At 34.3% G+C, this 23,839-nt stretch overlaps 1 protein-coding gene across 1 annotated transcript; it reads left to right on the top strand.

Annotated features, from left to right (window-relative positions):
• The first annotated feature begins 1,166 nt into the window (after window positions 1-1,166).
• On the top strand, window positions 1,167-18,367 carry Sec22b (SEC22 homolog B, vesicle trafficking protein). The gene is made up of 5 exons (XM_047558068.1): window positions 1,167-1,383; window positions 7,018-7,127; window positions 10,077-10,237; window positions 12,939-13,085; window positions 17,038-18,367. The coding sequence occupies exons 1-5, from the start codon at window positions 1,309-1,311 to the stop codon at window positions 17,190-17,192; spliced, it is 648 nt and encodes a 215-aa protein (XP_047414024.1). The 5' UTR covers window positions 1,167-1,308; the 3' UTR covers window positions 17,193-18,367.
• The last annotated feature ends 5,472 nt before the right edge of the window (window positions 18,368-23,839 follow it).

Genomic DNA, 23,839 nt, shown 5'->3' with positions numbered 1-23,839 from the left:
AGTCTTCCTCCACAAAACTTCTCATGAAAAAAAATGCTATTTTTCCTAGCTGAAGACAATCAAAAGGTTAAAAAAAAAAAAAAAGCAAGCAAAGCACTAGTTCTTTAACCTATGAGTAAAAGTTAAGAAAGATTCATACCAGGATTTGAGTTGAACCTAAGTTTAAATCCTCTTCCCATCACTGCTATCTTGGAAAAATTACTCTCTGAAGCTTTCCCCCCAAGTACAAAATGGTCCTTAATAACAACCATCTGTTTGTTGAACTAACAATCATACATAAAACACTTAGCTGCATTTCTATTAATATAAGCACCAACTGTAAACATTTAAGAGTAGGTGTTATTAATATGTTACAATAAATACATTTTGTACAACTTCTCTTTTATGAAGTTCTTGCTCCTACATTTTCTTTTAATTCTCACAAAAACTCTGTGAATAATATTCCTGAGGTATTAGAGATGGGGATGTCAAAGAACAGAGAACTGGGAATAGTTCCTTAAATTCAGTTGTCTAGAGAATGTTCCAATATGGAATGAATGCCCAGCCATTGGAAGTTCCCATAAGACTACCCTGCTGCATAGCATGATTCATGAAGGTGAGAGCCCAGATTTTGGTAGGCTGACCGTCGTAGGTATCTCTGAAGTCCTGTACTTTTTCATTTATTCATACATACATTATCTACTGACCTCATACCAGAAACTGTCCAAAACCCTGGGGAGGCATCTTGAAAAAAAAAAAAAAATGCAACCAAGAAAAAAAAATCTCTGCCTGGAGATATACAAACATAGGAAATATTCTGCATATAATACATATAATTTTCTATAAGATAGAAAAATTAAATATGAAAAATATAGCCTGATTTTCAGTTCTTTCACATACCTTTCATCTAACAACCTACTAACTCCCACTCTCCTATCCAATACCTAAAAGTACGAAGAACTCCCAAAACTTAAAAGAATGAAGAGCTAGAAAATCGTTTCAGTTCGGTTGCTACCCCACTTGAGGAGCGAGATTTACTGGAAGCTCAAAAATCCAGAAAAGTGGGCGGTACTTGGGAAATTTATAAAGGTAGGAGGAGAGACGGCGGAACTAATGTTCTGTAGTTGTGGTTCTCGGTGGGACGCCAATTCTGAGGACCGGTAGTGGAAAGCTCTTGAGCAGTTTCCGGCCACCTCAGCGGGAATCGGAGACGCAAGCGGTTGTGTCTTAGGGAACTGAGGTAGAGGTGTGACTGCAGCCGCCGCGGAGGAAGTGAGGACTACGCCTCAGGCTGCCCGGGCCAGTGTGGGGTCCCTGTAGCTAGTGAAGATGGTGTTACTTACGATGATTGCCCGAGTGGCAGACGGGCTCCCGCTGGCCGCCTCGATGCAGGAGGACGAACAGGTGAGCCACTACCAGATCCTGGCGACCCCAAGTCCCCGCGAACGCGCTGCTTTCAGCGTCGGTTCCTTCTTAGGAAGCGGGAGACCATTGCGACCTCCCAGGCACTCCCGACCGGTCAGAAGTGCTCTTATCTTTCAGTAGTGGAGAGAAAAATCTTTCCTAAAGGCGAAGACAGATTTTTGTGTGACCCGTTTCTCTTCAGAAAAGTGCTTCGGAAAAGGAATAGGTTTGATCTAAGTGTAATCACTAATTGTGTTCTGTGACTTTTTAGGGACTTTGTTACAAAGTTAGGACTTACAATTTTCTGCTGCTAATAAGGCCGTTGACACAAATCCTAGGAAAAATGAGCTCCTAAGTTCAACTCGTTTCCCTGTAGCACCTGATCCTTGACCTAGCTTACTGACATCTTTTGAAAGTGGGTGAGGTAATATTGCCACTTATATGCAGTTGTTAAATTTCATTATGGTGCCTTCTTTCAAGGGTATGCACAATTCCCATCTCCCCCAATAACAGTACCAAATTCCAGAAATTCATTGTACCTTATGTTATTTTGCTTTGTCTTTCAGTAAGTTGAGTTTCCTACTAGGCAAACGACAGGTCTTACTCCTCTTTGTGTTCTCTCTAGCTTTTACAACAGCAACTTTATGCTAGTAGGTTTCAGAAATTTATTGAATTGATTAACAACAACTCCTCCAGTTATCTTAAAAGGAAAATGCTTTGTGACTTAGAATCACATGGGAGATTTTTGGTGTGAGATAAGTTTCTGGAACATGCTTGGGAGGTCCCTGAAGAAGGCAGGTTGAGAACAGAATTTATATAACTTATTTAAAGTGGTCAATTTTATATTGATTTCTCATACAATCTAAGTAGATTTTTAAAACTTGAGGCATAAAAAGGATGAATTTCTAGGAGGAAAACATTCTGTACATTCCTTTTCTTGTACTTTTCATTTATGTACTCATTTAAAACAAAACCAAAAAACTTAGTACATCAAATGTGCCAGGCATTTTGTTAATGCAAGGGATGATCTACCTTCATAGAGCTTACAGTCTAGTGGAAAAAATCAAATAATTAACAAACAATTGTAACTTAGTAGAACCATTATGGAAGAGGAAGAAGGGTCTGTGACTTGACAGAGATATCTAAGATCGGAAAAATCTTCCCAGAAATGATATCTAAACTGACAGGAGGGTCTGTTAGTAAGGAACTCTTCTATTTGTATTTGATTTTGTGACTTTTTTTTTTTTAATAGTAAATTTATTTTCACTTTTAAGGGAGTAGTGAAACAGATGATAAAGTTGCAGGTCATGCTAAGTGAAATATATTTTATTTATTCCACCAAAGTCTACTCATTGAAATAAATTGTGAAAAATATATCTTATCCTGAATTTTAGCTATGAAATGTTTTTCTGTTGATTCTCCACTTTTGTTAAGAATTTCTAGAACCACTCTGCAGGAGAAGCGTAATTATTCAAACGAGCCCAAGAACATGAGTTGAACAAGGGAGATAGTGTGGGGAAATTTCTCTGAAGGACATGTAGTTTGAGAAATATTTTATCTATGAGGGATGACAGTGAAGTAGAAAGGGGCAGAATCTGGCTAGTTTTCCAACTTTTGCATTTAATTCTATTATGGGCAAAGAATACAAAGTGGATTTGAGTTTTCTTACTATTAGAGGGCCCCTACTCTGCCTTGATACTTTATTGAAAAAAAAAATTGATTTGTTATTGTTTGTTTCTTAATTTTAATTTGGCATTGGTTTACTAAGATGGGTGCTTTGTCATTGACAAATTTTACACAAAAATATTTTTTTGATTATAATTTGATCATTTTCTTCTAGAAATGTTGTTTTTAAGTAATAAAGTGTCTCTTAAAAAACTTTTAATGTCTGCAAATATGTGAGTCTTAGACTTACTTTTACTTTTGTAATTATGTAGAGAACTTTTATACAGGGCCTACTGCATACCAAGCACTGTACTAAGCCTAAATGCATTATTTCATTTAATCCTCACACCCATCGTATTAGAATAGATTCTATAATTATCCCTTTTTATAGATAAAGAAGCTGTGAGGCTTATGGGGAATAGGTTACTTATACAGCTAATAAGTAGCATAGTGGAATTTTTCATCAAGGTTTTTTCACCTCAGCACTGTTGACATTTGGGGTTCTTTGTTGTGAGGGACTTTCCTGTGCATTGTAGAATGTCTAGGAACATACCTGGCCTCTACCTCCAGATGGCAGTAGCACCACCTTCCTTCCTTCCTTACAGCAATTTAAAATATTTCTAGACATGGCCAAGTGTCCTCTTGGGAGTAAAATCATCCCAGGTTGAGAACCACCAGTTTTTAATCAGTATGTGTTTGTCTTTAGACTGGAGCCTTAGTGCCTAATCACTGTATTCTACTGCCTTGTTCTAAGACTTTTGATGATACAGTCACTCCTTACCAGTTCAGAAATAACTTTTTAAGAAACAGATTATCTTGACCAAATAGTTTTATATTTACCTTAATTGTCTAAGCCAAGTAATTCAAAGTGCTTTCAACTATGTGACTGATAATTTTAGGTCTTTACTAGGTACCAGTCTCTGTACAAGCTGCCTTATTACTAGAAATTAAAAGTTATTCAGATCATACAGTTGAGAATAAAATTCTCAAAATAACAAAGAGAATTTATACACAGTGTTTCCTCTGTGCTTAACTAGGAATTTAGTCTTAGGACTGGTAGAGAGATGATCTTTTCTTCACAAACCTAGACCCCCTAACTAATATCCTGTGTATTCTTTTACTCCTTTTGTGGTGTTTTCCTTTTAGGATATTTGCAATTTCTTCATCCACTTTTCTGTTCTACCTTAAAATGATTGTATTCTCTTTAATTTTGCACTGGCTCTGTGGAGGGCAGTTTAGACTTCAAGAAGGTATTAGATCTAACCACCAGGGAACTAAAAAACCAAACCAAAACAAAACAAAAAATAGTCTGTTGTACAGTTACATAGCTTCATTCTCCCAATCTTTTAAGGTAAATTATAGAGAAAAATGGTTAGTTCTTGGTTCTGCTGGACTTTGACCAGCTGAGATCAATAGGGATTTTTAAATTATAAGAGCTTAACTAAATGTTCTTTCTAAGGCAAAAGATAATATTTGATAGAACTAGTTGTTCAGCAGTCCTAGGTGACAGCAATGAAACTTGTGGTTGTGTGACAAAAATGATCTTGTACTTTTTGTGATATAGAGAGATAAATCCTAAATATGCTGTCTAATAACTTCAAGTGTTTTATACAATTTGTCCATTTATTCTCATCCACTTCATTATTGGATTACCAGTAGATATCATTTTAACTTATCATTATAACTTATCATTATAAGTTGTATAAAGTTCATTAATCTATTCTAGAGAGGTAGAAAGTAGAATCAGGACATTCAAATATTTTTAGGTGAACTAGCTGACTGTGAGCCCTTCATGACTTTGACACTGAAAGCAAACTAAAGGTCAGTCTGTAAATTAGTCATTATTTTGTTTAGTGAGATAATGTATCAAAAGTTGTCACATGATTTCTTTAGCATTTCCTATGAATTAGCAAAACATCACCTAGAAGGTATGTTTACTATTAAAGAAATTCAAATTATTTAAGTGGTATATATAATGTTTTGAGCAGGGGCTCTAGAGCCAGACTACCAAGGCTCAAATCCTCACTCCATCTTTTATTGATCTAGAGTCCTTGGCAGGACTTTGACTTATCAAACATAAAGTTGGCATAATAACCATCTCCTAGGGTGCTTGTGAAGATTAAATGAGTTAAATTATATATAAAGTGTTTAAAACAGGGTCTGGCAGAAAGTGATCACTTAATTTCATTTACCTATTTCTGAAGAATCTTTTTAATTCCATCTTGCCTTAAATTCACAAACCAGAATTGCTCATCATACACTGGGTGCAAATATTCAATAAACAGGAATGAATGAATAATTTTTCCCATTGCAAAATTAATTCATGCTTATTTAGAAAGTTTAGTAAATATGTACAAGCAAAAAGACCAAAATGTCAATGGTGATTATTACCTATAATCTATACTCATTATATCCTTTTGGGTGTGACCTTAATTGTGTGTGCATGCATGTGTTTGTGTATAATTAGATAATGGACAATCCTGTAAGACTGACCTTTACCAGTATCTGATGAACATTGTCTGATATCATTATATATTATATGACATTGTTTTAATGAATACATGATACTGTGTCATATAAGTATACCAGAAATGTTATTATTTAACCAAAAGGATTGTGTCAGCATTGTGTTCTCAGGAATGGTATATCACCTGGGGGTTAAGAAATCCAACATGACCCAGTGGCTCAGGATGCTGAGACAGGAGGATCACGAGTTCAAAGCTAGCCTCAGCAATGGTGAGGCACTAAGCAACTCAGTGAGACCCTTTCTCTAAATAATAGGGCTGGGGATGTGGCTCAGTGGTCAAGTGCCCCTGAGTTCAATCCCTATTACCAAAAAAAAAAAAAAGATTTCAACATGAGCCAGGTGCAGTGGTACATGCCTGTAATCCCAGGGGCTCAAGATACTGAGGCAGGAGGACTGCAAATTCAAAGCCCCTAATAAACTTAGCAAGACCCTGTCTCAAAATAAAAAATAAAAAGGACTGGGTATGCAGCCCAGTGGTTAAGTGTCCCTGGCTTCAATCCCTGGTACAAAAACAAAAAAATTTTTTTCAACATGAATTTTGGGGAAATGCAGACATTCAGACCATAACCAACAGAAAGTCTTCCTTCCCGCAGTTAGTATACAAATGAATAAATAATGTGTTTGCTTCCTATTCTTCATTTTCTCCTTTCAAAATGCTACTACTACAGTGGTAGAGCATTTGCCTAGTATGCATGAGACCCCAGCACTGCAGAAAGTAATGACACTATTTCTCCAATAGACTAACCCTCACTCCCCGCTTTTAACTAATTATAACATTATCCAGAAATCCTTTAGGGAAATATGACTATAATTACATTATTCACATGTTATTATTTTCACTTTTTTGAACATATTCCTCAGTATTCAAACTTGGTATCCATACAGAGAACCAAGTAGGTTTATACATAAATGATATTTGACTTTCCAATCCTGATTATACCCCTACTCATTTTTGCCTACTTGCACTCTTGTGTTAATATAATTTATAGTCATTAGTGTATACATTTAGTTTTGCTTAAATTCTTAATCATGTAAGGCTTTGTGAAAAGTTTTGCTTGACATGCCAGCATAAAAATGAGATTTGTCAGTCATAAATTTCTCCTGATTATAGCACATGCTGTGTCATTCTGTGCCAGTAACTGTGCAAATGAAATGGGTTAGGAGAAAGGTACTGACCTAATAGTGGAAAGAACACTGAGAGTGCCAGAAATGTAGTTAAGATACATACTTTTGCTTCTTAGCAAATAACCAATATGATTTTGAAGTAGGGGTTCGGTCTTTTGTCCTAAAAATAGATCATTTTTCTCTCATTAAAATGAATCTTATTAAGCCGTAAATTAAGGACCTTATTCACATAGTGTCCTCTAGATATCATGATGCTTCTCACTGATTGACCCAGCTTTTTGTGTGGAAAATTCTTAAATGAAGGTGTCTTCTTTCAGTCTGGCCGGGACCTTCAACAGTATCAGAGCCAGGCTAAGCAACTCTTTCGAAAGTTGAATGAACAGTCCCCTACCAGGTGTACCTTGGAAGCAGGAGCCATGACTTTTCAGTGAGTATAGTCCTGTTTTCTTTATGATCATTTATGAATAAAATACAGTGTGACACCTTAGGAGAATTGTGATGGTCTTTTTTTTTTTTTTTTTTTTTTTGCGGTACTGGGGATTGAACTCAGGGCCTTGTGCTTGCAAGGCAAGCACTCTACCAGCTGAGCTGTCTCCCCAGCCCATGATGGTCTTTTAGAATTAAAGATAACTTGAAAAATATAGTCTCTTAATGGGAGCAACTCCTATGGACATGCTTACAGTAATTTAACTTCTTAATCTGTGTCTAAAAAGTTCTGTACCCATCATACAATGGTAGATAACTTCTTACTTTAGTAATGTCTTGGAGCCAGACATGTGTAAGTTAGTACCGTTGCTCAGACATTCATCAGTTTGTAACTTTGAACAATTCACATAACCTTTTCAGGCTTTAGTTTCCTCTATAAAATAGGGCAAATGATTATAGAAGTTTTATAAGGATTTTAAAGGAAACCCATGTATATTACTTACCTGTCACGAAGGGACTAGTCAATAAATATTAGTTATTTAGAAAAAACTGTAAAAGTTTAAAAGCATCTCAATCAGTGGTAAAGATAATCATACAACTGAGAGAGGGATCAAAGGTACTTTATTACATTTTAAATGATTTACAAAAAACTGATATTAAATGTTCAGTACATGTGAAATTTGAATCTGTTAAATCAGGAAAATTACAAGATCACAGGAAAATAAAAGGGATCAGCTAAATAATCTTTGCCATTTTAGGGATTCAGTAAAATAGTCTGGGCCCAAGAGGAATCTTTTGAGTTTAACTAAAAATAAAAAAATTCCAAATACTGCCATTTACCAAAGACAAGTAAGTAAGTAAGTAAATGTAGCCAAATAAAAACAAAACCCTGGCTTGTTGATTAAGAAAATGGTAGACGTTGCATTTTATAAGGCATCAACTTATATAGTATCTAAAACATTTTATATAAATCTAATTTTCAACACCAAAAAAACAGTTAGTTAGCCAGGCACGATTGTACACACCTATAGTCACAACTGCTCATGACGTTGAGGCAGGAAGCTTTCTTGACCCCAGCCTGGGCAACGTAGCAATGTAATTATGCAATTATGTAAATTAATTATATGATACAATTGTTCTTACATATCTATTGGTGTGTAAGAGATTTGAGCATCCTTGGATTTTGGTATCCATAGAGGTGCAGGAACCAACCTCCTATTAATACTGAGGAAATGACTGTGTATCTCTACCATGGGTTAGGAAACAAAAGACTTAGGAAAGTTCTTATAGAATTAAGGGATTCTGGTTCCTTTAGAATGTTCATCTCATATCTTTTATTTCTACCAGAGAGCTATTTTTAAAGGTTTATTCTTTGCTGACCTTGTGTTAAGTCTTCCTTTTAATATCCTTAACCTTTAATGAGCTTATCTTTTTACTAGCAGATAGAAACATTAACAAGCATACCCTAATATTTCAGGGCAAGAAATGCTGTAATGCAATATGAATGCTTTGGGAGAGAAGAGAAGGAACAGTAAATTCCCATTTGTAGGGGTTAACTTGAAAAAAGTGGGTAGAGGAAGAAAAAATGCAGAAAAATTTCACAGAAAAAAAATTATAATACAATTGAGCATATAAAATGAATAGAATTTCTCCAGGTATATGAAAGAGCATTACAGTTAGAAACGATAACCTAAGTAGAAGTTCATAAAGATGTTTAAAAATATAAAACCAAGCTTGTTAGAAAACAGCTTGCCATTTGGTGTATTAGAATATGTGGTAGAAAGTAGCTTATACTTCTTTTGAAGGGCTATAAATACTTCAAGTAGTATGATTTTATTTCATAGGTATTGGAGAACCTCTAGAATTTGTAAACAAGGTAATATGGGGTCCTACTTATTTTCAGGAAATAAAATTGGTGGTGTATAAGATGGTATAGCTTGAAGGCAAGGAGAACTGTTATTCAGGTGTCCAAGCAAGTGAAAGGACAGCAGCATTATTAGTATGATTTTAAGGGGCCTGAGATACCATATAATAGCCTTAAATTGTCTTCTGTGAAGCCCTAATGTGCCTCAGCTGTTACATAGAGCAAGGATGGGAGTTCATATAATGCTTTTGGCCCTTAAATTCCTATTTAAATTGAAGAACCTCTGATATAATCTGTACACATTGGTCTTTTGAATATAATTTTTGCTAAAGTAAAGAATACTATAGCTGGCTGGTGTTGTGGCTCAGTGGTAGAGTGCTTGCTTAGCACATGTGAAGCACTGGGTTCCATCCTTAGCACCACATAAAAATAAATAAATAAAGTTATTATGTCCATCTACAGCTAAAAATATTTTTTTTAAAAATAAGAATACTATAACAAAAAAGAAGTTTGAAAGCTACTTAATAGCCTAATCTTTTCCCAAGAATATCTCATACATATAATCATATAATCCAGGGAACTCGCTAACACAATTGGAAGCCAATTCTGTTGTTCAATAGTTTCCAGTTGATTATAGTTTTCTTATCATGGAAATCAGACAGCATTATTAGTTCCATGGCCTCTGTTTTATGTACCAAGTAAATAATATGCAGTTTAACTTTTAGCTTTTAGGTATCCACAAAAATTTCCAGTTTTACTTTGTGACTAGAAGGAATTTAATATATGTATTCTAGTTTACTTACAAAATCAAAGAGTAGATGATATATGTTAGTTCAAGAATTGTATAATGAATAAACAATTATAATGAGTCAAAATAGTCCTTTTGGGATATATGTCTCATAATCGGAAGAAGTAAGTTTTCTGATTCTGAGAATTTGTGGTTTGAAATTGACTTTCTCTTGGCCAGCCTCAAAGGGTTAAAGCTAGACATTTTCACAAATTTATATGGTCCTGAGAGTTTGCTTCAACAAGTTTGAAGTACTATTAACTTTATAAACAACTTGTCTTGCTTTTTTGTCTCTCCAGCTACATTATTGAGCAGGGAGTGTGTTATCTGGTTTTGTGTGAAGCTGCCTTTCCTAAGAAGTTGGCTTTTGCCTACCTAGAAGATTTGCACTCAGAATTTGATGAACAGCATGGGAAAAAGGTGCCCACTGTGTCTAGACCTTATTCCTTTATTGAGTTTGGTAAGTTTTTGCCCCTCACTTCCTTGTTAGGGGAACAAACAATATAGAGGAGAAGCTATTTGTTACACTGATAAAATTTTGACACATTTTTTCCCCTGATGTTTACTTACTGGAAGTTTGACTTCACCCTCTTTTCTCATCCTACATCTTTTTGTCCCTTTCTTTCTTTGGTTGTGTTTTGTTTTTTTTTCGTTTCGTTTCGTTTATTGGTGGTACTTGTATTTAACCCTGGATACTCTACCACTGAGTTTCATGTCCCCAGTACTTTTGTTTTTTTATTTTAAGACAGGGTTTCACTAAGTTCATTGCCAAGGTTGTCCTCAAACTTTTGAGATCCTCCTGTCTCAGCCTTCTGAATTGCTGGGATCACAGGCATGTGCCACCATACTTGACCTTTTTGTCTTTTTGAATGAATGAGGCTCCCTTCTTGGAAGCACTATTTTCTAGTTATATTTGTCTTTTCCCTGTTGATCTTGTTGCCTTTTGTCCTTTTTGTTGTTTGACTTGATTCTTCATTAGGGGCTTTTTTGTGTGTGTGCTGGGGATTAGGTGCTGGGGATTGAACCCAGGGGTGTTTAACCACCAAGCCACATCCCCAGGTTTTTTATATTGTATTTAGAGACAGGATTTCACTGAGTTGCTTAGGGCCTTGCTAACTTGCTAAGGCTGACTTTGAACTCACAATCCTCCTGCCTCAGTCTCCAGAGCCTCTGGGAATACAGTGATGCACCACCACCAATAAGGGACATTTGTGACAAAGAGCTATGCATAAAGCTGTACTTGATTGGCTTAAAACAGCTAAGTCTTCTTTCCTCCAACTCTATGCACATGCTAATATTGACTCATTTTATGGAGATCAGAATTTGGAAATTAGAAAAAATGGTATTTTATTTCTTTTAGTAGAAAAAGATTCTCTAATTAAAAAAAAATACTAGAAGATGTGGTATTGATTGGAGACTAATATTTACTGTATTCAGAAGTAGTGAGCATGGGTATCATACTTGTAAGATTCAAGACTAGTCAGACCTGGTAAAGTATCTGATGGCCACAGATCAAAGAAAATGTCCTAAAAACATGAAGTATAAGGAATAATAATAAGTAGGATCATACTGCATTACTGAAATTTTTTAAAAAATATTTTTTAAAGTAAAAGTAATTTTATTATTTTAGAATTTCTGAAGTCTTTTAAGTTTGCTAGATAACTGGATCATCTTGCCTTGTAGAAATTAAAAGTTTGGCAAAATATTGTAGTGTTACATAACTATAAATTCTCCAAAAGCTAATTTATGTAATATCAGTTGTTCGGATTTTATTTTTTATAGATAATAACAGTTCAGTTCAGTAAACCCAAAGAAAAAATAAGATGCATGTATCAAGGTCACACAGGAAATAGATGGTACACTCAGACAAGCTTAGCTGGCTATATGTGAAGATATGAATGGGCTATAAGGGAACTAAGGAATAGTAATCTACAATCAGTTACAAGGTAGTGCAGGATGCGGTGGTGCACGTCTGTAATCTCAGCAACTTGGGAAGCTGAGACGGGGATCATGAATTCAGAGCCAGACTCAGCAATGGCAAGGTACTAAGCAACTCAGTGAGACCCTATCTGTAAATAAAATACAAAATAGGCCTGGGGATATAGCTCAGTGACCCAGTGTCCCTGAGTTAAATCCCTGGTACCCCCCCAAAAAAATTTTTTAAGCTAACAAGGTAGTTATTACCCTCGTAGACCTGAAGGCATCTAAGGAAGGAGCCGTTTTTGGAACTAAAAAGAAGAAATTTATAGGAGAAACCAACTTGAGAGGAGCTGTAACTTTTGGTAGAGAGATACTGTTGCCAGCTGAAAGTGACTTCTCAAGAAGTAATTGGGAATAAGTACCTTGATATCACTGATCTGTTCCAAACGTTTGCTACTCTTGGAGCTCCTTCATTGCCTGATCCTTGCTGGAAGCCAGAGGTTAAGGAGCCCATTGATGTATGCCATATAGATCAAGTTCCTAAGACAGAAAGCAAGGTGCAAAAGGGTGGAAGGGATCCAAAGAGGCAAGTGAGGGGTGTCTAGCACATATAACTTCAGGTTTTTACCAAAAGTTGAAAGTATCTTTAATAATAAATCATTCTTCTTAGTTTTGAGAAACACCAATATTGGCTAAAGATGGATGAGACTGCAGTTTTACATTGGTATTTTGGGAAATTCCCATTTACATGCTTTCTTTACCCAAAGTTTAAGAATGGGGTAACATTAGGAAAATATGTTAAAATACTTTCAGGCAGCATTGTCAACTTTTTAGTAATCATTAACTCTTTTGCCTTGTTAGACTATAATGATAGTAGGGTGTTACCGGCATCCTTTTGAGAACTCTGTAGAATAAGCAATGAAACCAAATATAGTTTGAAATTTTCTGTTTTTAGGAAAGGCTTACTATAGTGGTCTGTACTTCTATAAGAAGTCCAAGAGCAAATACGTCTTATTCAGAATTCTCCAAAGCTCATATCCCCTGAATGGTCACCTAGTTATAGCTTTACATTTTACAAATGAAGAAATCAAAGCCTAGATTTTGATACTCACCCTGTGTGCTTGGTTAAACCATGGATAGTGGCAAATCCAAGAATAAACTCAGAACTTCTGATTCCCTACTTCAGTACTGTGAGGAACTTGAAAGGAGTTGTTAATGGTCACTTTTCTTCATTGTTCTAGATACCTTCATTCAGAAAACCAAGAAGCTCTACATTGACAGTCGTGCTCGGAGAAACCTAGGCTCCATCAACACTGAATTGCAAGATGTACAGAGAATCATGGTGGCCAATATTGAAGAAGTGTTACAACGAGGTGAAGCACTCTCAGGTATCTGAAAGCAATACGAGTCTTATAAAGAGGTACCATAGTCAAGGATAACTTATTTTTACTGCAGTCACATTCTTCCTAGGACTGTTAAGAATTCATGTCTCAGAAATAGATTACATTACAAAGCTTCTAGTTTGATACATTTTTTTCCTAACATGATTAGTTTTTGTTGAGTTAGAACAGTGTAAAGGACTCCTACATATTTGAAGTAATTACTCTTTACAAAAATTTACAAAATTAGGTACAGAAACATTTGTATGAGTTAAGGAAAATAAAAAAAAATATGAGAGGAAAATGTCAAAAGACTTATTGCAGTGGAATCCATGAATAGCCTGTTTGAGAGACTTTACTACTACTAGATCAATCTTTATAAAATGAAGACTTCACTTCCTCTGCTGAACAACTTTTAAATCTAAGACTATAAGATAAGATCTAGTCTGTTCCCAACTTACTTATCATTCATTCAGTCATTGTTACTAAGTGCATGTTGTGTATAAGGCAGTATACTCTATGTATGGAAAACAAGGATGCAAACATCTCTCATTCTATCTTGGCTTGGTCAGCTTTCTTACCATTCTTAATGGTCCATTCTCACTGTACAGATCTGCTCTTTAAGATGTAGACAAGAACTGATTCTTCAAAAAGAAACCTTCCTTGATCCTTACAGCCTACGTCACATTAATCTTTTCTGTACTTTAAACTCTTAAAACATTTAGTTACATGTTTTTGTAGTATATGATTATGTGGTATATATGTGTTCACCCAATTTAACTTAAATATACAAATTTATTACATATTTATAATGTACACTATGTATTTAATATAGATACTTAATATATTTGAAGTAAATTGGTTACATATTTATGTAAAATTAGGCATATTTTAACCTATAGTGATTTTTTTGTATGTGTGTAGTGCTTGGGATTAAATTACCTATAGTAGTTTTAAAATTGTAGATAATAAAGTAAAGTAAGGTTAAAATACATATATGTATTTAGCTGATGTTTAAGCATTACTCAAGTGTTAGAGGTGGTCATATAAACTCTTTAAAGATAGTATTTTATGAATTCTATATCTGTTTCACATACTGTTTTTCTCTCTTTCACTATATACCCATTAATAAGTATTTCTTAAATTCATCTTTACTACACATTACTAAATGGGGTTTCCTTTACTATGAACCAAAACTTTACTGTTAGTAGTCAGCAGTTATCCTAGCATATAACTTTACACTCTAAATATCAAATTTTGAGAATTTTTTTTTCATAATAGACTTAGAGTTTCTACCTAAGATAAAAGTAGAGTTAGCACAAAGGTTTTTCTTAAATCCAAAATTTTTATGTCTATCAGCTTATCAACAATGTAAAGAATTCTTCTCTAGTGTTTTGTTGTTTTCTAAAAAGTTGATATGCTGATTTGAAAAGAAGTTTATGTCTACCTTAAGTAGTTTCATCTGGTTCAGGAGATAAGAAACAGTCTCAGAGAGTAATTAACAGACAATGTAAGGGAATAAACACCTATTGAGCATTTATTTGTTCTAATCTGCTGGGGAAGTTTTACATGTATCTTATTTAATCTTCATAATTGTTCTGTGTGTAATGAGTGATATCAAACCAATCTTACAAATAAAAAAGCAAAGACCTTGAAAAGTTATGCGGCCTACTAAAAATCACACTGCTGATACCTAGCAGGAGTCTTTGTCCTTTAGTATCCTTGGCCTTCTTCAGTGTACATTAACTTTAAATGGATATGTAGATAACAGGAGCTATATTAATATAGAAGGATATATAAAAATGTGAAGTGAACAGGAAAAGCTTTCTGAATTTACAGAGACAAGAAGTATTTTAAGTAGAAGAAAAAAAATCAGAACAGCATATTTAAAGGACAGTAAAGAGATTAGCCTACTTCAAAGAATATTTCCTCCTCTTTAAGCTTCTTCAAAACAATAAATCTTTTATACCTTCTTCTCTTTCTAATTTCTAATTTAATAGACAGTCTGCTTTAAAGTTAAGACTAAGAGGTGTTCCTGTGGATTCTTTCAACAAAATTAAATTACGCCTTTTTTTAACTGCTTAATACAGCTATCTTTTAAGCTCTGGGTTGTTTTTTCATTCAATGGTGTTACCGCTACAAGACTATAAATTTCATAAAGGTAGGGATCATGTATGTTTTGATCATCATTGAATCTTCTGCCACTTCATATGGTTCTACTATATAGCATAAATACTTGCTAAATGACTTCTCCAAGCAGAGGCTTTGTCTTTATGATATCATGTGTTTCAAAATGTTTGTTTATTATGGAATTCTCTTAACTATCACTTTTCATATGACCTAATAATTGTTCCTCTGCCCAGTTATTCTCAGCAGATTTAGAGTTATTTGGCAAGTGTTTATTGAGCATTGATTATCTGTCAAGTCTGTTCTGAGATATAGCAGTAAAAACAGTAAAATTCTGTCCAGTGGAGGGTATCTTCTAGTAGACTAGATAGAACGATTTCTTGATCATTGTCATGGTTATTTCACATCCTTTTAACTGCATTTTTTCATGACTAGGGTTTTTTTTTTTCTTACTCATATGATCAGTTTCTAAATTCAGATGTGACTATCATGCTTGCATTAAGTAATGCTACATTTCTCAATCAAAACCAGTCTCGATTAAGCAATTCCAAATCTTCCAATTGCATTGTCTTAAGGGAGAATAAACAAATTGAGATTGCAAAATGTTTTGTAAAAATTTGAAGAAATGAAAAGTTTGATCAAAATAAATTTATGTCCAGTCTCTATTAAGCAATTCCAAATCTTCCAATTGCATTGTCTTAAGGGAGATAAACAAATTGGGATTGAAAAATGTTTTGTAAAAATTTGGAGAAATGAAAAGTTTGATCAAAATTTATGTCAAACTGAGAGGTTTTTTTTTCATTATTTAAATATGTTTTATGTTTTAATCTGACCTAGCTTATGTCTGGCTATATCTCTAAGTACTCAGTAACAGTTTAGAAGATAATAGCATTACCAGTGGGGGAGGGCAATTTACTACCTATGTTGGTTTTTTTTTAGATCCTGTTACTACATTTTAGTTACAATTTTACTTTCCTATGCCTATTAAAATATAACTTCTTATAGTTTAAACTTCATAATAGTCTCTTCTATGTGGAACATCTCAGAAATTTTTAACTATACCATTCAAGTGTAATTTAACACTGTGTCTGATTAACTGAATTTTCTAGTTATCTAATTCTTAATCTTACATGGATTGCAATTTTTAAAAATATGATATAATATGATTTAGACCATTAAAATATTATAAAATGATAGGATTATGATTAAAATATTATAAAGATGATTATTAGAAAAATATCAGTTAATGTTTATCAAGTATTTATCATAAGTGCAGGCATTGTGCTCACTTTACAAGCAATCTTATGTACCTACAATCTTATGGTAGTTTTTGTTATTTTACTGTTACATTTTATAGATTAAAAAAAACAGGGCTGATGTCGTAGCACAGTGGTAAGAGCACTTGCCTATCGTATGAGGCACTGGATTTGATTCTCAGCACCATGTGTAAATAAATGTCCATGGACAACTAAAAAAAATATTAAAAAGAAAACAACTGGGAGAGGTTAAGTGACTTGACCAACATTACATGGTTGGTGCAGCTGATATATGAACCAGAATCTAAGGCCAAAATTTGTGCTCCTGACCACCTCACCATACAGGCTCAATCATTTTGCACATAATTTGGTCAGACAATTTAGAAATATATTATAAATCTTATAGTACTTCAATTTTGAGTTACTCAATATATGCAACCTTACCCTTAAAATAAAAATGAAAATTTAGGTTTCATTGTTAATATATTGCCTCTCATTTTGGTTATTTTTACGCCTTAATATTGTTGATAAAATACTTCCTAAGACTAACTAATGGTTTCCTTTTTTCTCTTTGACAGCATTGGATTCAAAGGCCAACAATTTGTCCAGTCTGTCCAAGAAATACCGCCAGGATGCGAAGTACTTGAACATGCGTTCCACTTATGCCAAACTTGCAGCCGTAGCTGTATTTTTCATCATGTTAATAGTGTATGTGCGATTCTGGTGGCTGTGAAGTAGTGAATCCAGTCATTGGTAAGGGAGAACCTAGAACCTGGCAGGTGTATGTTTTCAGGAAGCTGAGCTCACAGGAATGTGTATTAGAATCCAAGTGGAACTTCTGCCTCTAAAGACCTTGCAAGAAAAGACATCCTGAAAATGAAAGAGTACGCCTCATTTATTGAAGCTTAACCCTTTGTGGAAAGTCTCTTGGGGGCAGAGGCTTTCTCTGGGTGCTAAGCCATATACATTAGGGAACAGTAGATTGTTTTGTTTTTCCCCTCCCAGTACATTTTTAAAACAGCACTGTCTGGGCATTCTCATTCTCTAATGGAGCCATCAGTGAGATTTAAGTAGCCAACCTGTGCTAGCAACATTCTGAAATTCCTTCAAAGAAGGCAACCCTTTGGGAAGTTCTTTTGACTTTAATCAACATTCCTTTTGTTGGTGACATTTGTGATTTTTCAGTAATCTGAGTTTTTGATGCCTTTCAAACAAGACTCCAAGTATGTGAAGGTTAATTACTGTGCTGCATCAATCCTGTCTGTTGGCCCCTATAGGAGTTAACCTTTGTTGTTTTCCTTTTATTATATTTTGCTTGTTGCACAATTGCTGTAGGGTTAAATGAATTATATTAAGATGCCGTGAAATTATAAAGCACTCCTTGATTAAGAAGCTACAATTTTTCTCTCATTTACTCTTTAAACAAAAGACTTAAATTAGTTTAGGTTATTATTAATTTTATTTCACTGCTTTTGGTTTATATTACTATGACAGCAAGGGTATAGCATAGGATGGCTAGAGGCCCCTGGCTTAAAGAGAAGAAAGGCCCAGCCTAGTACTACAGCTTTATCTTGCCCTTTACTTATATTATAGTTTTCCCTACTCTGTTTTTCTCCTGCTAACATTTTTTAAAATTCCCCTTTATCCATTAGTTTTATGTACCATAAACATCCTCTCAGGATATTCTCACATTTCAAAGTGGAAACTATTCAGCTATATAGTTAATTAAATTTGAAATCTCTGCAGATGAACTAGTTATACTGCTACTTTTATCTAAGAAACTCTGAGAGCCCCTCATTCCTGTTTCAGTTTATGCAAATTCTTTAAGAATGTTCTAAAAATAAATAACTCATTTACAATGGCTTCTATTAACCAATAAAAGCACCTATATATATATATATATATATTTTTTTTTTTTTTTTTTTTCCTTTTTCACTCAGGGATAATGGGGATTTCCTTTTACCTTCTGACATGGAATTTTTTAAAAGGGGAGAATAGGCCTTTTGAATATTATTGCCAGTGTCTACAATATAACCTATAACTCCTACACATATTGCAAATATTTCTTTAAATTGTATAGGAAAATAAGCCAACTTCTTAACATCTTTAGAGGGAACTTTAGTAAGCAGTTTTATAACCTTAAAGGATCATCAGAGCCACTATCCTGATTCTTGGTAGAAAAATATAATCTTATTTCCTTAAAACAAGGCAAGTAGAAATGCTTATTTTATTTCTGATAATTTACAGAACTACAATTTTTTTTCCTTCTGTTGTAAACCTATATCTGCCAATTGGAGTTTTGTGCATGAAATATGAGGTTCTTTTATAGAGAATAAGTGCTTTTAAGTCCCTAAAAGGCATATCCTTTAAGTGATGATAATTGGTAATAAAACTGAAAACCTAGGTAGTGGTACCATAGCATTTGGTGCTTCTGTTAGGAATGGAGAGTGGCAGCTTATTGTTGAGAAGTTGCATGGTACAACCTAATGGTCAGCAATGGAATAAATGCTTCTAGAATGTTCCCTTCAGTGTGAAGTTTTGTTATATAGTTAATTTATGTACGTATATCCTTTCTAAGTACATTTCCACCTAATCTCCTTGCACTAATTGAAAGGATGGGATAATGAAGAATAAAGGAATAAGAAAGTGGTTTAAGATCAGGGTAGTAGAAAAATGAGAAAACAAGATTCATAATACATTCCCATTTGGGTTTTTTATTTGTTTTTTCCCCATACTGGGAATTGAACACAGGAGTACTTTACCATTGAGCTACATCAAGATCAGGGTAGTAGAAAAATGAGAAAACAAGATTCATAATACATTCCCATTTGGGTTTTTTATTTGTTTTTTCCTCATACTGGGAATTGAACACAGGAGTACTTTACTATTGAGCTACATCCCTGGCTCTTTTTGTTTTATTTTGAAACAGTGTCTCATTAAGTTGCCCAGACTGGCCATTACAGGCCTGCACCACTGCCCAGCCCCCTTTGTTCTTAATAGGAGCTAGTGGAAGATTTAACTAAATGAATTATATCAGCAGTCAAACAGGCATCTAAAATAGAATGTGATAAATACTGTGTGAAGTTATTGGAGGCACATTAAGAAAGGAGACAATTTGTTTCAAGAGAAGGAGAATGGGGCATGTAGGGTTAATGGCATGTGCAAGACATGTAGAGAGAGGCACATTTTGGGAGTATAACAACTTGGTTTAGCGTAACTTGAGATAAGTAGAGACAGTCAGATATAAGGAAGAACTAGAATGATACACTGTATACACTTGTCTATAATGCTAAGGAGTTTAGACTTTATTAATGGCTATAACACAGGATGGCTTTATATTATGGTTCAAATGATCATTTTGACCATGACATAAAAGATACTTTGGAGAGGGAAAAGGGAGAGATCGGGAGTTAAAACCAAGGACTCATAAAAGGAAGAATTAGGCCAGTTTTAAATGATTTTCAAGAAAAGAGTGATTAGAGATACTGAAAGCTGTTACATAACACTTCTTTGTTAGGAGCTTTTTAAATGATTCTTGCATTGACTGAACCTTTTGATGTTCACATCGTTCTATGAATAAAGAAACTTTACAAAGGATGCTGCTCAGAGGCACATTAAGTATATTGCCCAAGTCACCTAGCTAAAGAGTGATAGAGCAAAGATTTGAATCTAGGCAATTGGGTTTTAGAATCAGTTCCTTTAAACAGAGTCCTGAACTACTAAACAATCAAATAAAGTAAGTACCCAAAAAAATGTATTTTGAATTTAACAACCAGAAACCTAATCCTACAGGCTGAAGTGATTCCAGAGAGCTGGGAACAGAGCCAGATTGCAGTGGGTTGAGGATTATATCTGGCACATTGTACACACATCTGTGTCTAACCATGTTTATTAAACTTTGTGAGAAATCTTTGAAAATCTGATGAAATGTATGTGCCTTTACCCCAGAAAATATTCTTATGTACATGCATACCTAATGTCACAAACCATTTCAGGCTATTCAAGGACCCTAAAGTCTTTTTGTGACTTAGTGACCCCCATGATCCCTCAAATAAGAACTCCAGATATATAGGATGTGGAACTCAAAAGGCTAAGAACCCAGAGGCTTTGAACACTGTCTAGCTGTGGTGAGCTGGAAAAGTTCTATAGTTCAAACTAACTTTTTGAATGAGATGTATTCTTGAAAAACTGTACCAGTGTGCTTATATCAAATATTTCCCTGTATGGCTTTCAGAGATATGGTTCTGCTGATTTGTTGTTGTTGTAGTTCCTCTATATCACAATTAAGAATTTTAAAATTTTTATTTTCTACTTTTATTAGTAAGATGTCTTACAAAGGCAAGTTAAAAAGAAGTCACTTCTGTACACATAGGATTTAATAAAACATATATAGTGAAATACCTCATAATTTAAATTCTGCCTTATTGGTACTTCACTATTCCTTATGGTAGTGAAAACTTCCACCTCAGTTTTCACTTCTATACTAAGCTTGAGTGTTGAACACACTATCAAGGCTTTTAGTGTGTTTAGCAAACTAAACCCCATTTGGTGGGTATTTTTCAGGCAGTTCAACAGGAAGGCAAAAACCATAGTTGCATGGATGTTATTTCTATGATTGCATATTAACTAATTGGACCAAATAACTTGTATTGTTAAGGTAACTCCCCCACCAAGGAAATATTTTACTATGAATGACATAGTTTAAGAAAGAATGAGCCAATTGAATTTCACATCCTGTTCTTACTCCTTATTGCCAGGCAGGATTGACCCTTTTAGTAAAGCTGTCTCAGGCAATTTATAGTCATTTAGTTCTTAAAAAGTTTATTTCAACTGCTGTAACAATCCATATTTTAGATTAGAAAAATCACTGGAGGTTGGACTTTGATATAGTAATATACACTGGACTAATTTTTTCTCTCATAATCTTCATTTGTTGAGTACTAAGTATTGGATATTTTATGGGTATTATAATCTTTGTAGCCGTTTTCTTTGCTCAAGGCCACATAGCTAGCAAGTTGAAATACAGAAAATCAAATCCAAGGCAGCAATGTACCTAATCACTATACTGCACTATTTACTACTCCTAAATAATGACATAGACATGTTTGTCTTAAGCATTTTACTTTGTCCTATTATTAGCATATGCTTATTTTGAAGTTTTGTATATCTTTTATAATTTCATTTTACTATCCTTTTTTATTTACTTTATCATTTTCCTTTTATTCTTTCTAAATAACTTTTGCTGTTATGATTTTGCCTTTTTCACACTTAGCTTATAATGTATATCTTCCTGTATTTTATTTACTCCATTTTTCATTTAATCTCAGTGGTGATTCAACAGTTTTCTATATCTGATTCACTAATAGTTTAGCAAAGTGCAAACTCCACTCACTTAAAAAAAAAAAAAAGAAAACTTTACTTTTTCCCATTTCCTTTTACCCATTCTCTTCTGTTTCCCTCTCTTCCTGTTACATTTTTAATCCTCTACCATTTTATTTTTTTATTTCCCATGTGGTTTTCATTTCCATGTTAACATTGTGCTGCAGCTTTGCTTCTATAAACGAGAGCTTCAAAATCAACTGAATCTTATATTTACTATTTATTTTTAGGCATTATTTAGCCTTTAATACTTTGTTTTTTCTTTATTCAGCATACATTAAGTCAGCAAAGATATACACCCCTGCTTCAAGGAATCCTTTTGCAAAAAAATTCAAACAATGCAAGAATTCAAGGAAAAGCTCTTCTTTATCTAGGGCTTCACCTATATTAGTGATTAATCCCAAATATACCTGTCTTCACTAAGTTCTGGACCCAAATTTTTTGCTGCCATTTTCTTTTCACCTTCTTGGAGTCAAGCACTTATTAACTTTAACATGGATCCTTGCAGTAGTGTCCTTACTACCTTCCTTGTATGTGTCCCTCTTTGGCCCCAATACTTCCGTAATATCAGAAATTTTCCAAAAAAGCTAATCACACCCATTTCCTATAGAAAGAGATCACATACTCCAGTCCACAATGTGGCTCCACTGTGCCATTCCAGACCCATCTTTTACCACTTTCCACCACCTGTATTTTGCTTCACTCAAACCAAATAATCTAAGCTCTTCTAAACTGTCAAATAACTTGCCTTGTGCCGTGATTCATTCTGTACCTTTTCTCTAGAATATTTTCCTCCTGTCCTTTTCCCTGCAAGTTTGATAAGTTCTGTTCACCTTCCCAAAATCTAACTCAGATATCTCCTTTATAAAACCTTTCTAACATTCTCATGACCTGGGAGAAGTTAGGGTTCCATCCTCCCACATTATTATGTTCATATTTCTAGCACAAAATTACCAATTTATGGGCTGGGGTTGTGGCTCAGTGGTGGAGCACTTGCCTAGCATGTGTGAAGCACTGGGTTTGATTCTCAACACTGCATATAAATGAATGAATAAAATAAAGGTTCATCAACAACTAAAAATAAAATTTTTTAAACCAAAATTACCAATTTAAAAATACCAGTTGGTGTGTACTTGTGTTTTTGAGATGGAGACCAGTTATTATTTGTATATTCGAATCCTTGTATTCAGTACAGTGGATGACACATTGGAGGTACCCAGCAAATATTTGCAGGATAAATATGTGGACTTACAAAAATGTATGCCCTTTTTTAAAAATAATATTTTGAAAGGAAAAAAAAACGTGGTGAAAAATGGTATAGGCCTATAAAGGAATGAGGATAAAAGAAGCACGCTAAAAAAGTCAGAACAAAAAAGAGGATCAATTAGATAATATAATGAACACTTTGGAGAAAAGGGAGGAAATATAGCAAGTGAAATTGATTCTTTGGAGCAGAAACAATTGAAAGGCAAGCAGGTAAAGAAGGAAATAAAACAAAGGCACATTCGACTAGGAGAAAAAGCACAAAAGTCAATAGACCAGCAGATCTCAGTCTGGGAATATTTCTAGTTGACCATCATGCCTATAGTTGCTTTTGTGTTGTATAGATATTATTTAATGAACTTTTTATTATCCACTAACTACTTGTCAATTTTTCATCTGAAAAAGTGGTTTCAGTTCAGTGATAAACACCTTAATCAATATGCTATATGAGGTAATCTTTTTACCGTGCTACTGTTAAGAAACTGGTTTAAGGCTTAATTTTGACCTACTGATGGGAGTTTGCACCTGCTAAACTCCCAATTTTTCCCTTGTAGGTTGTGTAGGTGGGCAGTGAGGTATGTTGGACTGAGCATGCAGGGACAATAAAAAGTACTGAAGATTATATTTCTCTGTGTTTCTCTTCTTTAGCCTATTTGCATTATTCAGTATGTTTACTTATGCACTTAGAACTTCAAAATAAAAGTACTTTGACTTTCAAATTGGTTTTTCTTTGTTGTT

This window comes from Sciurus carolinensis, chromosome 1 (assembly GCF_902686445.1).
Source record: "Sciurus carolinensis chromosome 1, mSciCar1.2, whole genome shotgun sequence".
Taxonomy (NCBI): Eukaryota; Metazoa; Chordata; class Mammalia; order Rodentia; family Sciuridae; genus Sciurus; species Sciurus carolinensis.
Note: the sequence above shows the minus strand (reverse complement) of the source record. Positions and strands in the feature narration are given on the sequence as shown.